Source organism: Rhinolophus hipposideros, assembly GCF_964194185.1.
Source record: "Rhinolophus hipposideros genome assembly, chromosome: 5".
NCBI lineage: Eukaryota > Metazoa > Chordata > Mammalia > Chiroptera > Rhinolophidae > Rhinolophus > Rhinolophus hipposideros.
Genome location: NC_138051.1, coordinates 58,539,913 through 58,563,887, shown reverse-complemented (window position 1 = coordinate 58,563,887; position 23,975 = coordinate 58,539,913). Strand labels below are relative to the sequence as shown.

Genomic DNA, 23,975 nt, shown 5'->3' with positions numbered 1-23,975 from the left:
CATCCCTTGCTTGGCTGCCACTAGTTGCATGAGTTCAGAGCCAGGGAACCATGACTCTCCTGCATGCCCAGAAGGTAGCAGCTCCTGGTAAACCAGCAAGAAAGGCACGAGAAATTTCAGATGCCACCTTCAAAATGTTACAGAAGCATGGAATACCATATAACAAAATTCAGGTAATCTTTGCCATCACAGTAACTAGATGAGGCTTCTGGAAAGGGTGCTATGAGTCGAAAAAAAAAATCTGTAGTTAATTAAATCATCTCCTGGAAATAATGTTATTAGAAGATATTGTCCTCAGGGCCTATTTTTGACCCCCAGTTTTTATAGACATAACCCTACATACCATGCTTAATCATCTGTTCCATTAGCTATAACTTATGTACAATGTGAAGTGTAAAGCTCTTTAAAGTGTTTATGTAAACCAATTGAATGGGAACCAATTACAGTAAAACAGTATTGCATATGATAGAGTATTGTAATGTATTATCCATAATTCTAATGTGGCTTCATAATTGCCACATTAGTATTACTGCAACAAATCAGAAAGAAAAAGGTCGCTTTTATCAGGAGCATTGCATTGAGAAATTTTGTTGGGACAGTTTACAGGGAAAAATCTGAGGATAATTCTGGGGATAGTTAGAGCCATTTGTGGACATGTTAGAGCCATGAATCTGTTCTGCTGGGGTTTTTTGTTTTGTTTTGTTTTGTTTAGTTGTAAATTTCTTTGTGGCAAACACAGGAAGGGAGCTAGAATTTTTGTATTTTTAATAGTTGTGAGGAAGAGCCAGGACTTTGAGGTCAAATAGACCTGAGTTTGAATCCCAGTTCTCTCATTATTTAATTTTAAATTAATATCATTTCTCATCCTCAGTTTCCTCGTCTGTAGTATGGGAATAACAATAATTCCTTCCCTCAAAATGTTGTGAGGATGAGACATGATTTCATCATGGCTAACACAGGCTCCTAAATGGTCTCCCTGCTTCTGCCCTTGTCCTCTGACATATTTTCACCACAGCAGCTGAAGTGACCCTTTCAAATTGCAAATCAGATTATATTGGTTCTCTGGTGAAAATCCTCCTGGCTTCCCATCTCACTCAGAGTAATTGCCGCAGTCTTCACCGTGGGCTCCACGATCTGGCCCCTCCTACTTTTCGTCCTCTCTCCTCCTTGCCCACCCCTCTCCAACTTACTTGCCCTTCACACTCCTAATTCAGGGGTTTTGCACATGCTTCTTCCTCTGCCTGGATGCTCTTCTTCCAAATAGCCAAGTGACTTGCTCTGTCATGCCCATCAGATTTCTGTTCAAGTGTCACCTTACAGGTGAGACCATCCCAATACCCCTTTCTCCCCGCAGCTTTTCTTTCACCAACTAACATACTATATATATTTCCTTTTCAAATTGTTTTTTGTTTTCCTAATGCCTACCCCCACACCAACTAGAATGTAAACTGCATGAGAGCAGAGGAGTTTGGCTGATGCCTAAAATAGTGCCTGGCATACTTGTATTAGGTGCATAATAGAGGTTGACCAGTATTCTGCAACAAATCATAAGAAGAATTAACACTTAAATGTCACTCACCACATATGGGGCACTGTTATACGCAATTACATGTGTTAACTCATTTATCCTTACAATAGCCCTATGAGTTAGGTAGGTACTATCATTATGCGTAGCTTGCAGATGAGAAACTGAGGCACAGAGGTGAAGTGACTTGCCACAGTACAGGTAGTTTAAGTGGTAGGGCCAGGATGGGAACCCATACTTCTAATACTCTAGGCTGGGTGCTATCTAGGCATTGCTTACAGCAACGAACAAAGCAGAGTGTCTCTGCTTTAGATTAATAGAGATGTTAAGAAATAAAATAATCAAATGCAATGGGTAACTCTTGGTCTATCCAGGTCTGGATAAAAGAGCAGTGGAAGCCATTTGGGGGATAATTAGGAAAATCTGAGTATCAGTTGTGTATTATATTCAATAATTATTGTTAACTTTTTTAGGTGTGATAATGGTATTGTGGGTAAATAGGAATATGTTTATTTTTAAAGATGCATGTTAAAGCATTAAGGGGTTTGATAGTCATTAGGTCTCCGTTTTAAAACACTTCAGTGAAAAATAGGTTAACAATTGTTAAATCTAGGTTGAAGGAGAAATGGTTACTCATATACTATTCTTGGTTTATTTGAATATTTTTATAATAAAAAAGGTTTTTAAAAAGCTATGGAGAAAGAGAAATATATTTTTAAAAAGTCACTGCTCTAATGGAGCTTACATTCTAATGAGAAGACAGAGTTCACAATGGTTGGCTTATTGTCAACTTCTCTCTGTTCTGTAAAATCCAACTGCCATCTTATGAGCAAAATTTTCCATGCTGATGTTAAGTGAGGTATAAGTCACAGTGAAAATCTGTGAAGCAAGCCTTACTTGCCCTGACTTTTTCCATCTTTCACCATATTAGTCCTCATACTGTCAAAAATCCTCAAAACTTTAGTTTTGATCAAATTTTGGAAATCATTTTCTCAATTAGATCTCACTTCACAATATTAAGATTCTTCCAATCTAAGACACATGGTTGCATCATATTAAATCACAAGATTTGTTTGATTGATAAAGCATCCATTTTTATGGAATTAGTATTGGGAATAACTCTCAAGCACTGAGATGGCTTTATTTTCCCTGTCCCACAAACATATCAACTATAATATGCTTCTAAGTTGGTCCTTTGATCTAAATAGTTTAGAAATTTCTATTTGAAATTGCCTTCAGACCTAGCTTGCCAGACACAACAAGGAAATCAAATACACTCTTGGCCTATATATAAGCTTTCGCCTTCTCTTCCTCCCTCTTCCTTATCTTTGGTTGTTTTTCTTAAAGTATTTGTTTTTAACTTGGGGAATATTGGGGAACAGTGTGTTTCTCCAAGGCCCATCAGCTCCAAGTCTTCCTTCAATCTGGTTGTGGAGGGCGCAGCTCAGCTCCAAGTCCAGTCGCTGTTTTCAATCTTTAATTGCAGGGGTCACTGCCCACAATCCCATGCGGGAATTGAACTGGAAACCTTGTTGTTGAGAACCCGCGCTCTAACCAACTGAGCCATCCAGTTGCCCCATCTTTGGTTATTTTTATTTCAAACCCTTTCCTTGATGACTATTATGAGTACATGAGCCCAAGGTGCTCCAAAGAGAGGTTGGCCTGGTGTTGATTGGGAGCTAATATGTACTATAAAGAAAAGCCATCAGAATATGGCTTTTTCAAATGTAAAAGGAAATTAATAAACAATTCTTAATTATGATTCTTAGTTTCAATTGAACAATTCCTAATGGTTTGTCTTTTAAGTTTTTTGGTGTAAAATGGAATTCCAAAAACAGCTATCCACTTTGGATAAGGAGAGCTTACAGAAGCAACTGGGGTTTACCTAGTTTAAAAGTTTGGCCATGGGCAATTAAAGATGGTAATATCCCAGTTGGATTTCACAACTACTTAATAATACAAGCTTTTAAGTTGGTGTGGTAAGCTTGCCAGAACAGCTGGCAAAACAGCACTGTTTGTCATTGACTTTACAATGCAAAATTAGGGCTCTTTTGTGTCAGTGGTTATGCATTTTTAAGTAGATGTCAATGATATTAGAAATAAAACAACAATAGGGATCCAGGCCCTGGAGATAAAATCAGGATGTGAAACAGTCCTTGCCCCTTTCTAAATGAAGCTCACCCATGCTCACAGCATTTAAAAGAACCTGGAGGTTATACTCAGCACATAAAATTCCTTATCTTTATAATCATTTGCGAAGATTCAGAACTCTTTGGGAAAAATAAACTTCTGGCCATGGTTTTATTTTGTGCTGGAATAATAATAGCAACTACACATTCGACACCAGTCATAATTTCTGATACTTTATTTCATTGTCCTTATAAACCAGAGACCTCCAATATTGCACTGGGCAACTGGGGTGCTCCTGAGATTTTTTGGCAAAATAACAAAAATTTAACTGAAGCAGATACTTAATAGTAAGGAAGGTGAGAAGTTTAAGCTCCCTTCAGCACAGCATTCTCTTTTATCTTCATTAAAGCCTTTATTATTACCTGGTATTTCTTATTGATAATCTGTCTCTTCACAACTATTAGGCTGGTACAAAAGTAATTGCGGTTTAAAAGGTTAAAAATAAAGGCAAAACCGCAATTGCTTTTGCACCACCCTAATGGAATGTAAGCTCTATAAGAGCAGGGACCAGGTCTGAATTCTTCACCCCAGCATGCCTTTAATAGTCCTTGGCACACAGTAAGGGAGTGGCTGAACGAACCCAATGTGACAAGTACAATGACAAAAGTCAGAGCAGGCTGCTTTGGTAGTGCAGAGGAGCCAGGACTTATGATATTTTACATGGGGATGAGAAGTCACTGTGGTGGTTTCACTTATTCATTCAACAAACATTTGTTGTGCGTCTCCTGCCATTAAATGGCAATGAACAAACTGACATGGATCCTGCCCTCATTAAGCTTATAATCCAGTGGGAAGACAGACATTTTTTAAAAATCATACAACTCAATATCTAATTACAAATTGTGGCAAGTGTGATGAAGGAAAAATACAGGCTAACATAAACAGTTATGAAAAGGGTACCATGTGTTGGCGGCACAACTCTGCATATACTAAAAACCACTGAATCGAACACCTTTTAAAAGGGTGAATGTTATGGTATATAAATTATATCTCAATGAAGCTATTATTTTTAAAAGGGCACCGTGGTGGTTAAGAGGACAGCTCTGGATCCCCATATTTCTGGGTCCATAATCCTGGCTCTGACATTTACTAGCTGTGTTGTCTTGGCCAACTTCTTTAACATTCTGTACCTTGGTTTCTTCATTAATAACATGAAGATAATAGGCTCATTCTGAAGGTTAAACAGTTCTAGGCTCATTCTAGGCTCATTCTGAAGGTTAAACAATTAATATTACCAAAGCACTGACAACAGTACCTGGTACCCAAAAGAGGTGAGCTATTACCACTTTGGGGGAATCAGGAGGGAACAGGAATCAAACTGAAAGAACACCCCAAGGAGGCAAAGTCAGAAACCTCTTGAGCTCTATTCCTTGCCACCTGGAAACTTTCCTTCTAGGGCTCTGTTTAAAAATTTGAAGGCATTTTGTTGTGATTTACTTTGCTTTCTGAACAAAGCTCTTTTGTCATAGAAATTGACCATGCCATGAAAAAAACAATGACATGTTTTCTCATTTAGATATAAAGCAAATTTCCTACTTTTACTCTTAAAATTTTTTCTTTAACAGCTTTATTGAGATATAATTCATAACCTTAAACTCATACTTTTAAAAGTGTACAATTCGATGGTGTTTAGTAGATTCACAGAGTTGTGTAGCCATCACTACGCTCTAATTCCAAAACATTTTCATCATCCCCCAAAAACACTTGATACACATTAGAGGCCACTCCACATTCTCCCCTCCTCCCAGCCTATAGCAACCACTAATCCACACTCTGTCTCTATGGATTTCTCTATTTCTACCTTTATTCTTGGAAAGGCATGTGGAAATGTAGTGTGCTGGGGTTGCCAAAGTTTACGCTCAGATTCCAGAGGGAAAATAAATGATTTCTGATCAAGTACAGCTGGAAGCAACCTAAGGGGAAAAGAAAGAATTTAAAATCAAATTTGCTATCTTAAAAGCTTCACAACTGGCAATTTAAAAACAATGCGTCTTAGTTAAATTAGATTTTACAGGAAATATTCTATTGGCAATTACAATAAATTAGACCAATCTTTAGCATTTTTACCACTATAAACTTCCGAGTCTGATAATGATCATTAAAGTATTAATAGAAAGCTCTATCTCTGGCTGAGTTTACGTGTATATGACTCGCAATTGACAGGATCACTACACGATAAAACATTTGTTGGTAAAAAAACATATAATAGGCTGTATTTTGTTTAATAAAACCAAATCACAGCGTAGCCAATGTTAAATATATCCAAAATGCTGGTCACTAGGCAGTTTATACTTACATCCTTTAAACTTCTACTATTTTATATGATTGCAAAGATTTAAGGATCAAAGATGGTTAAAGGTCTTTCTTATTAATCAGTTCCATGGGAGAGCAACGTAAAACAAAATTAAGTTGTAAAAATGAATATATGCATATCTTAAAACTTTTCATTTGAAAGCAGATTCCAGTTCTTTAAAATGGTCAATGTAATTAAGATCAATAAAACTCAACCACCAATGACTCAATATCTTGATTCTGTGGTGATGCCCACTTTGGTAAATTATTATTAGAAACCAATTTGTGGACTTCTTGTTCTACTCCAATATGTGAAGAGCTTGGAGGTAATCACTCCCAACCTTACAACAAAGAAAAAATATAAAGATATCAAAAAACAACTCTTCTTGGATCCATCAGAGAATTTAGATCACAGGGAGAACTGCTGCCCTGAAAACTGGAGAGAGGTGAATAAAGGCTTAGAGCAGAAGCCTGCTGCTGGAGCCAATACCATCAAGGGCTCTTAAACTCTATTCATGAATCACTGGAGGCTCAGCGTGGCTGAGTTTGAAGGTTAAAAACTCTGAGAGGCCAAGTCTTAGAGGGGCCCTGTATTTTCATGAGTTTTACCTCCAGGAGCCCCACCATGTTCTCACAATAAAGGTCAGAGAAAAATCCCCTTCTTCTACCGGCAGGGAGGAGGGAAAAGAAACCATTTCAAAATACCCCCAGAGAGTTTTGTTCTTTGTTCTCTGTAATGAAAGCAAGCTCTCGAGGAAAACTATTTTACTAAAGCCTTGTGTGACCTGAAGAAGGTAAATTAGCTAACTCCAGCCTCTTCTAGTCTTCCTGTCTAACTAAGGGGGGAAATGCTGAGAAAAACATGTGAAGGTAACAGGCCAGTGACACAGACCCACCAAAAAACTGAGACCTAATCATAGGATTATTAAATGCTTCTCTCCAACAGATTACATCTGTAGAGCCCCTGCGAAACAGAGAACTACACATGAAAGAACTGCAACACTCAGTCTATTTTGGAAGAAATTTCTAGGGAAACCCAAAGACAACAGGGGAGACAAAACAGACAATGGAGGAAATTGAGGCCTCAGACACTTACAGTTACAGCAAATAGTAAACAGCACAACTCTGAGCCAGATATTACTTAACACATCAATAAAAAAAATTACAAGGCATGCTAAAAGTCTAGAACAAAATAGTCTGAAGAGACAAAGCAAGCATTAGAATCAGACATGGATATAACAGAGATTTGGGAATTATCAGACCAGGAATTTAAAATAACTATGATTAATATGCTAAGGGCTCAAGTGGAAAGTGTGGACAACATGCAAGAACAGGTGGGTAATAGAAACAGAGAGATGGAAACTCTAAGAAAGAAACAAAAGAAAATGCTAGAAATAAAAAATACTACAATAAATAAAGAATGCCTTTGATGGGTTTATCAATAGATTGGACATGGCCAAAGAAAGAATCAATGAGCTTGAAGAAATGTTAATATAAACTCCAAAACTGAAATGCAAAGACAAGAAAAGAATGAACAAAGAAGAACAGAATGTCCAGGAACTGTGGGACAATTAAAAAAAGTATAACATATTTGTAATGAGAATATCAGAAAAAGAAGAAAGGACTAGAAGAAATATTTGAGAAATAATGGCTGAGAATTTTACAAAATTAATGACAGACACTAAACCACAGATCTAGTAAGTTCAGAAAATACGAAGTGGGATAAGTGTCTAAAAACCTACACCTAGACATATCATATTCAAACTATGGAACCAAAGACAAAGGGAAAATCTTGAAAGAACACAGAAAGAAAAATAACCTTACCTATGGAAGAACAAGGATAAGAATTATATTAAGCTTTGCTTCATAAACCATGCAAACAAGAAGAGATTAGATGAAATATTTGAAGAGTGGAAAGAAAAAACCCAGTAACCTGGAATTCTGTATCCAGCAAAATTATCTTTCAAAAGTGAAGGGGAGGGGGTGACATTATAGGAATGGCGGCAGCAGGGCGCACTTTTTGAGTTCTCCTCCGGATCTTATCATAAACGGGACATCTATAACCCATCAAAGGACTCTCTGCTCATCACGCAGAACAGCTAAGAGGCTCGTGCAAGGATTACTTGAAGGTGGGCAAATTGGGTGAGCAGGGGAAGAGGGAAGGCAGTGGAGTGGAGACGCGGCCTGCATCTGCGGCTGTGGGGACGAAGCCCACATCTGTGGCGGTGGAAACGCGGTCCGTATCTGCAGCTGTGAAAATGCAGTCCACACCTGTGGCTGTGGAAACGTGGCCCGCACCTGCAGCGGTGGAAATGCCTATGGCATCCGCAGCTGCAGAGACACAGGGGATCCCAGAACAGAACAGAGAACACAAAAGACAGGAGGTGGGCTCTTTCCCTGAGTCCCACAGCTGATCTCTCCTGCCGAGGGGGAAGCCAGTCGGGCCCTAGGTCAGACAAAGGACACAAACTCCATACCTGGGCCCCTCCCCTCCTTCCAATCCTACCCCCACACTTCTAGAGATTTAAACTGGCCCCTGAACTGAGCAGTAGTGTCAGATTACAGAGGAGCCTTGGTGCTCAGGCTCTGGGAAGACCGATGTGCAGCTCTGACCCAGGGAAGAGGCTGGGAAGAGTGTGATTTTTGCTGGGCTAGGAGAGAAGAGACTCCTCCACCCCCAGCCACCATCTTTACTGGCCTGCAGGAGGAGTGTGACATGGTTGGGCTGGGAGAGAGAAGACCCCTCCATCCCCAGCCCCCACCCTTTCTGGCCTGCCTAGGGCAGGGCAGTTACAACTGCAGAGGCACTCTCAGAGATCAGCAGTAAGCAGCAGATGCAGCTCTGGGCTTTCAGCAGCTCAGAAATCTCCCACCCGCCACACAAACACACACACACACACACACACACACACACACACACACACACATACACACACGGAAGAAGTGCCCTAAGACTCAGGAGAACTGGACACAGGGCTGGTAGTGCTACTCTCAGTGCGCATCTGTGCAGGCAAGGGCAGAAACTGCACTGTCTTTGTAGAAACCATCACCCAGACCCCTCAGCCCCACGCATCTAAATCTGCAGTCCCAAAGTCACTCTGGGCACCAGGTGACTGGCTCTGCCTGCACAATACACAAAGGACTCTTTGGTATAGCAGAGGACAACCTGGAGATTACTTGGTGGGCTTAAGCCAAGACTGGTGCTGCTTTTTTGTTTGTTTTTTGTTTTGTCTTTATATCTTTGATATCTTTGCCTGTGTTGAGTGTGGGTTGTTGGTTGTTTTTACATGTGAAGGTATTTGATTTTTTCTTTGTTGTTTTTGTTGTTACTGTACTTGGTGATTTGCCTTGTTCTGAAATTGCCCTATCAGGGCCCAGCTTAAGAGGCACAAGATTCGACACATCCAGAGGCCAACTCCAGACCAAACCAGAGTACTACCGGGTTTGACCTACAAGTGACACACCCAGAGAGAATTCTCTACAGGCACAAGAGCCCATAGAGGCCAAACCTCATTTAAGTGGTCAACCTCATGCAACAGAACACCCTGCGGTGGGCAGAGCCAAGTCTCACAACTAGTCAGCCTAGGAGTTAACCCCACCTACTCACAAGCAAAAAGCAATTAAAGATCTTCTTTAACAGGACAATATACACAACACAAGAGTCACCTTTGGCACACAAGCAGAGAAGAACGAAGTAGTGTAAGTCAAATATAAAGGACACATGCTACATAAGATAACCCAGCAAGAACTAAGAATTCTACGGGATCTACCTAACACATCAAAGCAAACACAGAGAGTCAGTCAGAATGGGGAAACAAAGAAACATGTCCCAAATAAAAGAACAGAGGAAACCTCCAGAAATGGAACCAAATGAAACAGAGGTAACCAACCTATCAGAGACAGAGTTCAGAACACTGATGGTAAGAATGTTTAAGGAGCTTAGAGACAACATAAAGAAGGATAGAGAAATCATAATGAACAACCAGTTAGAAATAAAGAACACAATTACTGAAATAAAGAACTCACTTGAAGGAATTAACAGCAGGTTAGATGAAGCAGAGGATCGAATCAGTGACTTAGAAGACAAGTTAACAGAGATCAACCAAACAGAACAACAAAAAGAAAAAAGAGTAAAAAACAATGAAGATGGTTTAAGAGACCTCTGGGATAACATCAAGTGCAACAACTGCGCATCATAGGAATATCAGAAGGTAAAGAGAGGAAGCAAGGGATTGAGAACATATTTGAAGTAATAATGTCCAAAAACTTCCCTAATCTGATGAAGGAAACCATCATACAAATCCAGGAAGTGCAGAGAGTTCCAACCAGGATAAACCCAAACAGGTCTATACCAAGACACATTATAGTTAAAATGGCAAAGGTTAAAGACAAAGAGAGAATCCTAAAAGCAGCAAGAGAAAGACAGAGGGTTACATACAAGGGAAGTCCCATAGGACTATCAAATGACTTGTCTATAGAAACATTGGAGGCCAGGAGGGAGTGGCAGGAGATACTCAAAGTGATGGAAAACAAAGGCTTACAACCTAGATTGCTTTATCCAGCAAGGCTATCATTTAAAGTTGATGGAGAGATAAAGAGCTTCCCAGAAAAGAATAAGATAAAGGAAGTTATTACCACCAAGCCAGCATTGCAAGAAATACTAAAAGGACTTCTGTAAATAGAAGAAAGATGAAAACAATCTAACTACAAATTTAAAAATAGCAATAACTATGTACCTATCAATAATCACTTTAAATGTAAACAGATTAAATGCTCCAATCAAGAGACATAGGCTGACTGAGTGGATAAGAAAGCAAGACCCTTGTATATGCTGTATACAAGAGACTCACCTCAGATCAAAAGACACACATAGGCTGAAAGTGAAGGGTTGGAATAAGATATTTCATGCAAATGGAAATGAGAAAAAAGCTGGAGTTGCAATACTTATATCTGACAAAATAGACTTTAAAATGAAGAACATATTAAAAGACAAAGATGGGCATATATATATAATAATAAATGGATTGATCCAACAAGAGGTAATAACCCTAGTAAACATCTATGCACCCAACATAGGAGCACCTAAGTATATAAAACAGATATTGACTGACATAAAGACAGAGGTCAACAGTAACACTATCATAGTAGGGGACTTCAACACACCTCTGACAACAAGGGACAGGTCTTCCAGACAGAAAATCAATATGGAAACAATGGCCTTAAATGACACATTGGACCACTTGAATCTAATCAATATGTTCAGAGCATTTCACCCCAATGCTACAGAATACACGTTCTTCTCAAGTGCACATGAGACATTTTCCAAGATAGACCATATGTTAGGCCACAAAACAAGTCTTGATAAATTTAAGAAAATTGAAATCATACCAATTGTCATACCAATGACCACAGTGCTATAAAATTAGAAATGAACTACAGGAAAAAAACTGGAAGACACACCAATTCATGGAGGCTGAATAAGATGTTACTAAATAATGAATGGGTCAACCAGGAGATCAAGGAAGAAATCAAAAAATATCTCAAGACAAACGAAAATGAAAACACAACGACCCCAAATCTATGGGATGCCCCAAAAGCGGTCCTAAGAGGGAAATTCATAGCATTGCAGGCCTACCTAAAGAAACAAGAAAAATCACTAATCAACAGTTTATCTTCACACTTGAGGGATCTGGAAAAAGAACAGCAAAATAAACCCAAAGGGAGTACAAGGAAGGAGATAATAAAGATCAGAGCGGAAATAAATGAAATAGAAACCAGAAAAACAATACAAAAGATCAATGAATCCAAGAGTTGGTTCTTAGAGAAGATAAACAAAATCAACAAACCTTTAGCCAGACTCATTTAAAAAAAGAGAGAGGACCCAAATTAATAAAATCAGAAATGAAAAAGGAGAAGTGACAACAGACACCACAGAAATACAAAAAAAATTAAGAAACTACTATGAGCAACTATATGTCAACAAATTTGACAACCTGGAAGAAATGGACAATTTTCTAGAGGCGTACAACATTCCAAGCTAACTCAAGAAGAAACAGAAAACCTGAATAGACTGATTACCACCAGGGAAATAGAATCAGTAATCAACAATCTCCCAACAAACAAAAGCCCTGGACCAGATGGCTTTACAGGTGAATTTTACAAAACATTCAAAAAAGAATTATCACCTATTCTCCTCAAGCTCTTCCAAAAAATCCAGAAGGAGGGAAGACTCCCAAACACTTTTTGCGAAGCCACTATCACCCTGATCCCAAAATCAGACAAAGACACCACAAAAAAAGAAAACTACAGGCCGATATCTCTAATGAACATAGATGCAAAAATCCTCAACAAAATATTAGAGAACAGAATTCAGCAATACATTAAAAAGGTCATACACCATGATCAAGTGGATTCATCCCTGGTATGCAAGCGTGGTTCAACATCCGCAAATCAATTAATGTGATACACCACATTAACAAAATGAAAAATAAAAATCACATGATCATATCGATAAATGCAGAAAAAGCATTTGATAAAATCCAGCAGCCATTTATGATAAAAACCCTTAAGAAAGTGAGAATAGAGGGATCATATCTCAACATAATAAAGGCCATATATGATAATCCCACAGCTAACATCATACTCAATGGGGAAAAGCTAAAACCATTCCCCCTAAGATCAGGAACAAGGCAAGGTTGCCCACTTTCTCCACTTCTATTCAACATAGTGCTGGAAGTTCTAGCCACAGCAATCAGACAAGAAAAAGAAATAAAAGGCATCCAAATTGGTAAGGAGGAAGTAAAATTGTCATTATATGCAGATGGCATGATACTATATATAGAGAACCCTAAAGACTCCACCAAGAAACTATTAAAGGTGATAGATGAATTTAGTAAAGTAGCAGGATACAAAATTAATATTTGGAAATCAGTTGCATTTGTATATACCAATAATAAAACATCAGAAGGATAAATTTAAAAAAAATCCCATTTACAATTGCTTCAAAGACTATAAAATACCTTGGAATAAATTTAACCAGAGAAGCAAAAGATCTGTACTCAGAAAATTATAAGACACTGAAGAAAGAAATGAAAGAAGATACAAATAGATGGAAACACATACCATGTTCGTAGATAGGAAGATTTAATATAGTTAAAACGTCCATACTGCCTAAGTTAATATACATATTCAACGCAATTCCTATCAAACTACCAATGACGTTTTTCACAGAAATAGAACACATAATCCTAAAATTTACATGGGACCATAAAAGACCCCGGATAGCCTCAGCAATCTTGATAAATAAGAACAAAGTGGGAGGTATAACAATACCTGCATTCAAATTATACTACAAGGCTACAGTAATCAAAACAGCATGGTACTGGCATAAAAACAGACACATAGATCAATGGAATAGAATAGAGAGTCCAGAAATAAATCCATGCCTATATGGCCATTTAAGCTACGACAATGGAAGCAAGAATATACGGTGGGGTAAAGACAGGCTATTCAATAAATGGTGCTGGGAGACCTGGACAGACACATGCAAAAAAATGAAGCTGGACCACCTCCTTACACCATATCCAAAAATAAATTCAAAATGGCATAAAGTCTTAAATGTAAGATCTGAAACCATAAAATTCCTAGAAGAAAATATAGGAAGAAATTCACAGATACTACCCGGAGTAAGATTTTTTACTGATATATCTCCTTGTGCAAGGGAAGTAAGAGAAAAAATAAACATGTGGGATTACATCAAACTAAAAAGTTTTTTCACAGCAAAGGAAACCATCAATAAAACAAAAAGGGACCCTACTGAATGGGAAAAGATATTTACCAATGATATATCTGATAAGGGGTTAATATCACAAATTTATTAAAAAAAAACTCACTCAACTCAACTCCAAAAAAACAACCTAATTAAAAAATGGGCAGAAGACATGAATAGTCATTTTTCTAAAAAGGACATACAGATGGCAAACAGACATATGAAAAAAATGCTCAAACTCACTAATCATTAGAGAAATGCAAATAAAAACCACAGTGAGATAGCACCTCACCCCAGTTAAAATGGCTATCATCAATAAATCAACAAACAACAAGTGTTGGCGCGGATGTGGAGAAAAGGGAACGCTTGTGCACTGTTGGTGGGATTGCAGATTGGTGCAGCCACTATGGAAAACAATATGGAGGTATCTCAAAAATCTGAAAATGGAACTACCTTATGATCCAGCAGTTCCACTCCTCAGTATCTATCTGGAGAAATCCAAAACTCTAATTCAAAAAACTTTATGCACTCCTATGTTTGTTGCAGCTCTATACACAATAGCCAATAAATGGAAACAACTAAAATGCCCATCGGTAGATGACTGGATTAAGAAACTGTGGTACATTTATACAATGGAGTATTATGCAGCCATAAAAAAGAAAGAAATCTTACCATTTGCAACAACATAGATGGACCTAGAGAACATTATGTTAAGTGAAATAAGTCAGACAGAGAAAGACAAATACCATAGGATCTCACTTACATGTGGAATCTAAAGAAAAAAATAAGTGAATGAACTAATCAGAAACTGTTTTGGAGACTAAGAAGAAAAACTGAGGGTTGTTAAATGGGAGAGGGATGGGGATAGGGGGGCAGGTGAGGGGATTAGAAAACAGTCAGTAACCAGAAGATGGCCACGGGGTTCTGAAAATTAATTTGGGGAATGTAATCAATAATGTAAAGATTTTGTAGGGTATCCGATGGACACTTGTCTCATTAGGGAGACCACTTCAGGGATGATGTAGATGCCTGATCACTGCGCTGTACACCTGAAGCTGAAGCTGAACAATAATGAATGTCAACTACAAGTTTGTATGTATAGGTATGTATGTGTATATATATATATGTATATATGTACTTACAATGTACTTACAAGAAGCGGAGTACAGCATTAGGAATAGAGACAGTGGAAATGTAATGGCTCTGTGCAATTTCAGAGGGATAGTGGATGTGGGGAGGGGGGTTCACACAATGTGAGGGATATAAAAGATAAACGTCTAAGTACTACTTTGTCTTGTGCACCTGAAACTAATAAAAAAATTATCTAATACCTTAAAAAAAAAGTGAAGGGGAAATAAAGCTGTCCTCAGACAAACAAAAACTGAGGGAATTTGTTGCCAGAAACCCATCTTGCAAGAAATGTTAGAAGTGCTTCAGAGAGAAGAAAAACAATAAAGGTCATTTACGCAATATATGAGGCAAAAAAAACATACAGGGACCTCACCACCATGTTGTTCCTTGTGCCCCAAGGTCCCACCTCCTTCTCTCCACCCTTCAAAGTCTTCTTAAGTTTGTTTTATATATAATGTCCAGGGTTCTTTGAACAAACTTAGATAGAAATTCCTGAATATCGGTCCTTATTTCCTAGGATAAATTCCTAGAGGTAACAACTACTAAATTAAAAAAATCTTCTGACATGTTTTGAAAAATTGCCTTTAAGAACTTTGTGCTGATTTACACCTCTACCAGTAGTATAAAAGTATGGCCATCCTGCTGCCCCCTCATGAGCACTGAGTAGTAGAGTGGTGTAAGTGATCTGTTTTGCTCATTCGTAAAGAAAAAGTAGTAATATGTCATTTAATTTACATTTTTCTGGTTTACCGGTGAGATTAAACATTTTAAATATATTTTTTTACATATTTACTCGTTATTTGCATTTCTATCTCTGTTGATGTCCTTTAGTCTGTGTCACTTTTTTTATTGTCAAGAGCTCCTTGTATTTAAGAATATCAGTAATTTTTGTATCATATCTGCTGCAAATGTTTTTCCAGTTGTTATTTTTTATGTTATGACTACTATTTTAAAATTTATTTTTTGTCTAAAAAAATTCCCAACCCACAGAAACACTGAAAGAACAGTGAACACCCAAATACTCTTCACCTAGATTCCCACGTGTTAACAACCTGTTGCTCGTGCTTCATCTTTCTCTGACTAGAATGCAGTCAGATTCTCCGTAAGCGGGATGTGTGCACTGCTTTGTAATAACCCAGAAGAGATTGGCTCCAAGGTGCTTCAATAACTGAGCGAAATATACGTATTATCTAATCTACTCTCACCATTGAACAGAAACGTCTCTTCTTTCGCCTTTTTTCTCACTATTATTTATTTGCTTTGTTCTTGCTTCCCCCCTTCCCCCCCCCCCCCCCCCGTCCCTCAAATGCTAGCACAACAGCATCTAAAGTGAAGGTTTCTGTGCAGTTCTGATATTGTTGGTCCAGGCTGGAGTCACCTTCCCAGTGTCAACAAGCAAAGCCTTGTCATTAAGAACAGTGTGAGCAGATACCACAAGCAATAAAATCGGGAAAGCCAGCAATGAAAGGAGGAGGAACCACACTCTGACACAGAAGAAGAATCATTGCCAAAGTGGGGTAACAGGGAAACCTATTTTGAAAACAAGGCAGAAGCACTTTGAGCTCCTCGGAGAAAATATGCCACTTTTGATAATGTCCTTATCATTGTTTTCTGAATGACTGCTAAGGAAATCCTTCATTTACCAGCATCCATTATTATCACTTTGTGTACATACTGGGTTTTGTTTCTACTAGACGAAACTACCAGATTTTCCCCTTGAGCAATACTTGCTTAAAAGGAAAACTGTCTTTTGTGAAAATTAGGCTTCCCGTCCTTCAGGCAGCTCTGGTGTAGGAGAAGGTCGCAGATTGGAGACGTGTGACTGGACTTGAATCTGGACCTCACTGTTGATCACCTATATGGCCTAGGACTGGTGGGAGCCTCAGCTTTCACACCTTTAAAAGAAAAGGGTAAATATCTACCTCATAGGTTTAAAGAAAAAGTCCTTTGCAAATTGTCAAGTGTACTGAAAATATTGATGATGATGAAATTCATGAGGATGATGATTACTGTATGTCTGTTCTAAATCATTTTTAAAGGTATGTCCAGGGATAGTTTTCATTTGGCATGAATTGGCCTGATTTCCTGAGTTTCCTAAGGCAAAATGAAGCCCCATCCATCTGAAAAGTGTTGATTCTCATTTACTCGTAGGAACTGTGCTCTGCTGTCAAAGGAGCAACAGAAATCTAGTCCTTATTACATGCTACCCTTCTCAGAAGGAGTTGCTGCCCTGAACTTTGGCCTCTGACGCTCCATCAGCCTCACCGTTGGAGCAGACATTGGCAGTCCTACCAGCCTGACCACCAGGCCCCACTCCTGGCTCCATTCCACTGCAAGAGGCTTTACTCCTTCATAGCATCCGAGCAGCAGAATTTCCGGGACCAAGCTCTTAATCCTACAGAGGCAGGTCTCTCTGTGGCTCAAAGAAGATTGACTCCAGGGAGTCATGCTTGTCCCAAGGATTCCAAGCACACATTGTCTGCATTAGGAATACCAAGAGTGTTTGTTAAAACACAGACTCCAGCACCCCTTCTGGGAAACAGTGAAAGAGGACTGCAAACCACTGTTCAAGAACCATCATTCTTGACCTGTGCCTATCAAGGGGGATTCCCACATAATAAGATACGGTCATTGGTCATGTGAAGAAAATATAAGACTTTCTATTTACATAAAATGAAAAATATATAAAGTAAGAAATAAAAATAAGAAGTTATTTTGTACTACTATTTAATATTCAGCTTGTCCCTGAGTCCCTCAAGTGGTCATGTCACCTGCAGTTCTGGAGACCGCCTGAGAGTGGGAGACACAAACCACACAGGCATAAACTTTGGGTCCCGCGCTGGTACATTTGCTTTCAAAGCATTAGAATGGACTTCAGTTCACTCATGCAGTGAGTTCATGGATTATATTATTTAGTTTCACCTAAACTAACCCTGAAAAAAAATGGACAGGTGTCTTTAAAAGAGTCTTGCCAAAAAAGAACAACCCCAAAAAACACTGTATTTTGGAAGATAATGATACTAACAAGAATCAGTGAAAAACAAGAAAATGGCAAAACTGACACTTCTACTCCTAACATGAGCTTTTCTTGAGCCACATTTGAAAGTGAAAATTATGATAATCCAATTAAACTTCTGAAAAGTCAGCTTTCCCCTGAAACCCCCAAACTTAAAAACTGTCCAGAAGACTAACTGAAATGTGGCCTTACGTCTAACCAGCATCAATGCTGCATCTCACCTAAGTGTGCAATGAATTTGGGGATATTAGCTACGGTCAGTATAAAGTCATCATGATTAACAAGATTAAACAACCAGAACATTATAATTAATTACCATTTTTTAGCAAGAGAAAAATTTTGTGCTGCGCTCGTAAAGTAAAAACAATATCTTGTACTGCTGATATTATTGTGTTAAACAGGAAAGATAGGATCCAAGGACCACTTCTGGGAGACAGCTCCAAGCCCCAGTGATCTTCCTTAACTCTTCCAGACCCCAATAATGGCCAAGAGCACTCATGCTTTGGCAAAGGAGAACTGTACAAGCAAAGGTCTCTGCCGGAACCTTTCTGTTTGCTGCAGTTGCTACTTAGTTTGCTGTTTTCAGCTATCATAATCTGCAAACCTATAGCCCAGGCTCTCTATTCTTTCCACGATGAGGGGACAAAGAGAAAGCAGGAGACAGGAAAACTTCCGTTACAGTTGGTGAAGACTGTCTTCTCCTGTTTATCCACCCCCTCCATTCTGAGGCTTTCCTGCTTGCTGTTTGTGTGTTCCATCCTTTGGCCACACACTATCTCTCCCTACTACAGATCTCCTTGCTGCCATCTATATAGGCCTCCATTTTGCCTTGTTGGACTCTCTTGATTTTGAACTAAGAGTCTATATAAATTGGTAAAGAAACCTTCAATATTTTCTTCTCCAAGAATCCCTTTTATTATGTCCTTTACAGTTTCTTTGTTTTAAAAGATTATGTATATTAACCTATATATTTGCGGGCCACACTTTTACTCCCAAATTTAAAAATCAAAGATATAAATGACTAAAAACTAGACAGATGAGGGAAGGATTGCCTCTACCAAGGGATGGTGGGTGCCTTCATGTAGGGGAAACAGAGACAGGTACAACGTAACCCCAAGGCTCTGTTCCCCACTAGTGAGTCCTGGGACTTGTCTGCCTGTAGATTTCCACAGTCATTTCTGAAACTTGATCTTACCATCTCATATTATTCACTTATGCTTGATATAGCAGGTCATCAAATAACATCATTTTTTTAAAATTAAAGTTTATTGGGGTGACAATTGTTAGTAAAGTTACATAGATTTCAGGTGTACAATTCTGTATTACATCATCTATAAATCACATTGTGTGTTCACCACCCAGAGTCAGTCCTCCTTCCATCACCATATATTTGATCCCCTTTACCCTCATCTACCGTCCCCCACCCCTTACACTCTGGTAACCACTAAAGTATTGTCTGTGTCTATGAGTTTTTGTTTCTTCATTTGTTTGTCTTGTGCTTCTGCTGTTTTAAATTTTATATACCACATATCAGTAAAATCATATGGCTCTCTACTTTTTCTGACTTATTTCGCTTAGCAGAATAATCTCAAGATCCATCCATGTTGTTGCAAATGGTACTATTTCATCTTTTCTTATGGCAGAATAGTACTCCACTGTGTATATATACCAGAACTTCTTTATCCATTCATCTATCGAAGGACACTTTGTTTGTTTCCATGTCTTGGCTGCTGTAAATAAAGCTGCAATGAACATTGGAGCACATATATCTTTATGGATAAATGTTTACAGATTTTTTGGGTAGATACCCGGGAGAGGGATTGCTGGGTCATATGGTAATTCTATTCGTAATTTTTTCAGGAACCTCCACAATGCCTTCCATAATGGCTGCACCAGTCTGCATTCCCACCAACAGTGTATCAGGGTTCCTTTTTCTCCACAGCCTCTCCAAAACTTGTTACTATTTGTCTTGTTGATGATAGCCATTCTAACTGGTGTGAGGTGATATCTCATTGTGGTTTTTATTTGCATTTCTCTGATGATTAGTGATGTTGAGCATTTTTTCATATGTCTATTTGCCATTTGTACGTCCTCTTTGGAGAAATGTCTCTTCAGGTCCTCTGCCCATTTTTTAATTGGATTGTTAGTTTTTTTGTTGTTGAGTTTATGAGTTCCTTATATATTTTGGATAATAGCCCGTTATTGGAGGAGTTGTTTGCAAAAATCTCCCATTCGGTGGGTTGCCTCTTTATTTTGTCGATAGTTTCTTTTGTTGTGCAGTAGGTTTTTTAGTTTGATATAGTCCCATTCATTTATTTTAGCTTTTACTTCTCTTGCCTTTGGAGTCAAATTCATGAAATGCTCTTTGAACCCAAGTTCCATAAGTTTAGTACCTATGTTTTCTTCTATGCAATTTATTGTTTCAGGTCTTATGTTTAGGTCTTTGATCCATTTTGAATTAATTTTGGTACATGGTGACAGATAGCAGTCCAGTTTCATTTTTTTGCACGTGGCTTTCCAATTCTCCCAGCACCATTTATTGAAGAGGCTGTCTTTTCTCCATTGTATGTTTTTTGCTTCTTTGTCAAAAATTATCTGTCCAGGGGCCAGCCAGGTGGCTCAGGTGGTTAGAGCTCTGTGCTCCTAACTCCGAAGGCTCCCGGTTCGATTCCCACATGGGCCAGTGGGCTCTCAACCACAAGGTTGCCAGTTCGATTCCTCGACTCCCACAAGGGATGGTGGGCTCCACCCCCTGCAACTAAAATTGAACACGGCAATTTGAGCTGAGCTGCCGCTGAGCTCCTGAATGGCTCAGTTGGTTGGTATGCGTCCTATCAACCACAAGGTTGCCGGCTTGACTCCCAAAAGGGATGGTGGGCTGTGCCCCCTGCAACTAGAAATGGCAACTGGACCTGGAACTGAGCTGCGCCCTCCACAACTAAGACTGAAAGGACAAGAACTTAAAGCTGAACGGCACCCTCCACAACTAAGATTGAAAGGACAACAACTTGACTTGGAAAAAAGACCTGGAAGTACACACTGTTCCCCAATAAAGTCCTGTTCCCCTTCCCCAATAAAAAAATCTTTAAAAAAATTGTCTGTTCATATTTATGTGGGTTTATTTCTGGATTCTCAATTCTATTCCATTGGTCTGTGTGTCTGTTTTTCTGCCAATATCATACTGTTTTTGATTATTGTTGCCCTGTAGTACAAGCTGAAGTCAGGGAGTGTGATGATACCTCCAGCATTGTTCTTTTTTCTTAGGATTGCTTTGGCTATTCAGAGTCTTTTGTGGTTCCATACAAATCTGATGACTTTTTGTTGTATTTCTTTAAAAGATGCCACTGGGATTTTGATGGGGATTACATTAAATCTGTATATTGCTTTGGGTAATATGGCCATTTTAACTATGTTGATTCTTCCAATCCATGAACATGGAATGTCTTTCGATTTCTTTGTGTCTTCTTCAATTTCTTTCAAAAATGTCTTATAGGAATAATGTCATTTTTGTTCAACACCGTTTCATTATAACGATGAGAAAAAAAAAATTGATTCCCGGCCAGGGCCACTGTTTGTGTGGAGTTTGCACGTTCTCCCCATATCTGCAAGAGTTTACTCCAGGTTCTGCGGTTTCCTCCCACATCCCAAAGATGTGCACATTAGGTGAGCCGGCATGTCTAAATTTGTCCCAGTCTCAGTGAGTGTGGGCATAAGTGTGAGTGGCCCTGTGATGGAAGGGCATCCTGACCAGGGTGGGTCCCGCCTGGTGCTTTGAGCTGCTAAGATAGGTTCTGGCCACCCGTGACCCTGAACTGGAATGAGCAAGTTGAAAAATCATTATCTTACTTGTTTTAATTAATCTTCCTTAATGTATGTATAGATCACATTTATTTCAATGTTTAATATTAGAAGTGTTTAGATCTTTGTTTAGAAGTTTGCTGATGTTTTTGTGACTAGAAATATGCTGTAGGAAATTAATTCTTATTCATATCAATTAGCCTATGGTCAAATTAGTTTCATTGTGAGTCTTTGTTTCTCTTAAAGTTGCAGTTTCCAAAAACCTAGAGATGTTAAGTGAGGACTTACAGTGTATATTTACCATGCAAATAATGGCCACAGAGTTTTTAAGCTTAGTACAAAACCTTAATCTACGAACAAAAAAATCCGGGCGGCCAATGTATAAGAAGGTCCAAGATAAGGCAAGGTCATTTCTCTTTAACTCAATTCTAATTTCAATAAATCATCTCTTAGGATGTGTTACATAATGAATATTTCAAGCAAGTTTTATTATTTTGGGTTTTTGGTTTTTTTACCCCATACCAAAATCATCTTTACAATAGAACCATATGCTAAAAACTGTAAAGAAAGAGCCACGTGATCTGAGTAGCACAAAAACTGATTTGCATTAAAATATTTCCTTTAGAGGTTGAATTTTGGATATCTTTTACTAAAAATTACAAAATAGTAACACCAAAATAAAACCCTGAAATAACTGTCATTGTGTCAAGCATTAGAGCTCAATAAAGTATCCCAGAATAAATGTTATTAAAGTCCAAATTGTGCCATTAAATTCTTATGCAAAACTCCTACTGAAATTAGTAGAATGGATATAAACAAAGCCAAGAAAATTTTGTCTTTTCAGTCATCTCATCTGAGGGAGAAGTTATTTTGGATACTAAAATGGCTATTTTACTTACCATTTGGAACTCTGAGGAGAATATAACTGGCCATCCTTAATAGGAGTCGTTAACATATGATGATTTACAACATTTAAATACTTCTCAATGTGAATCTGTTACAGAAAAGTTAAAGTTTAGGCCATTATAGTGGACTTAAGATACTCAGCTAATTTACTTCATTTCATTAGGTTAACACTCTGAATTGTGTAATTAAGCCAAAAGACACAACATGCTACGTGTTTATTGCATGCCTAAGGTATAATTAGACACCTCAAGGCCAAATTACTTTATCCCAAAAAGTATAATAAACAATTGAGACTCAGAGTTTGAGTGACTTTTAGCACTCTTCACAAATGAAACTATGCACAATAGTCAGTAAATTGCTTAGCCAGGTAAACTTACGAGGCAATACAGACATGGAGTAATGTCTTTCTCGTACAGGGACTTCAAGTAAACATCGAGGAAAGAATTGACCTTCAGGTAACAGATTATTTAAAATGACCAACCCAAAGACTCCAGCTGGGTCCAGCCCTCTCACCATCAAGGAATATAGGACAATGGTGTGCTAGTCTGACAAATAAATCACATCTCTCACAGCCTCAGGAGCTGAGCGATGAAGCTGGAAACATGGCAGAGTGAAAGTCTGAGGCGAGGGCAAAGATACTGACAATAAAAGGTCTAGAAGATGGAGATGGTCCTTATTTGGACCCATGTGCTAATACATTCTTATTTTAATTTAAAAAATTAAGGTATAACATATTCGTTTCTGATGTTCAACACAATGATTTGGTATTTGCATATATTGTGAAATGATCACCACAATAATTCTAGTTAACATCGACCACCACACCATTACAAAATTTTTTTCTTGTGATGAGAACTTTTAACATCTAATCTCTTAGCTACTTTCAAACATACAATATAGAATTTTAAATTATAGTCATCATGATGTACATTACATACCTAAGACATTTTTTTTTACAAATGGAAGTTTGTACTTTTTGACCACATTCACCTATTTCACCCCACCCCCACCTCTGGCAAACACCAATCTGTTCTCTGTGTCTATAAGTTTAGATTTTTTTTTAAGGGGTAAGGGGTTAGGTTCCACATATGAGTGAGATTACATGGTATTTGTCTTTCTTTGTCCGACTTATTTCACTTAGCATAATGCCCTGAAGTTCTATCCATGTTGTCTCAAATAGCAAGATTTCCTTCTTTTTTATGATTGAATAATATTCCATTATATATGTATGTTTAGATATTTTTCTTTAACCATTCATCCATCTATGGACACAGGTTGCTTCCATGTCTTGGCTGTTGTGAATAATACTGCAACAAATGTGGGGGTGCAAATATCTTCTCGAGTTAGTG

General features: G+C 38.3%; 1 protein-coding gene across 1 annotated transcript in view; it reads right to left on the bottom strand.

Moving 5' to 3' along the window:
- Positions 1-23,975, bottom strand: part of IQCH (IQ motif containing H) — a 186,276-nt gene that overhangs the window by 152,727 nt on the left and 9,574 nt on the right. The window contains exons 3-4 of the mRNA XM_081047437.1: positions 22,620-22,714; positions 5,517-5,628 (exon numbers count right to left, since the gene is read on the bottom strand). Coding sequence (XP_080903563.1) covers positions 5,517-5,628; positions 22,620-22,714 — 207 coding nt within the window. The remainder of the gene's footprint in view (positions 1-5,516; positions 5,629-22,619; positions 22,715-23,975) is intronic.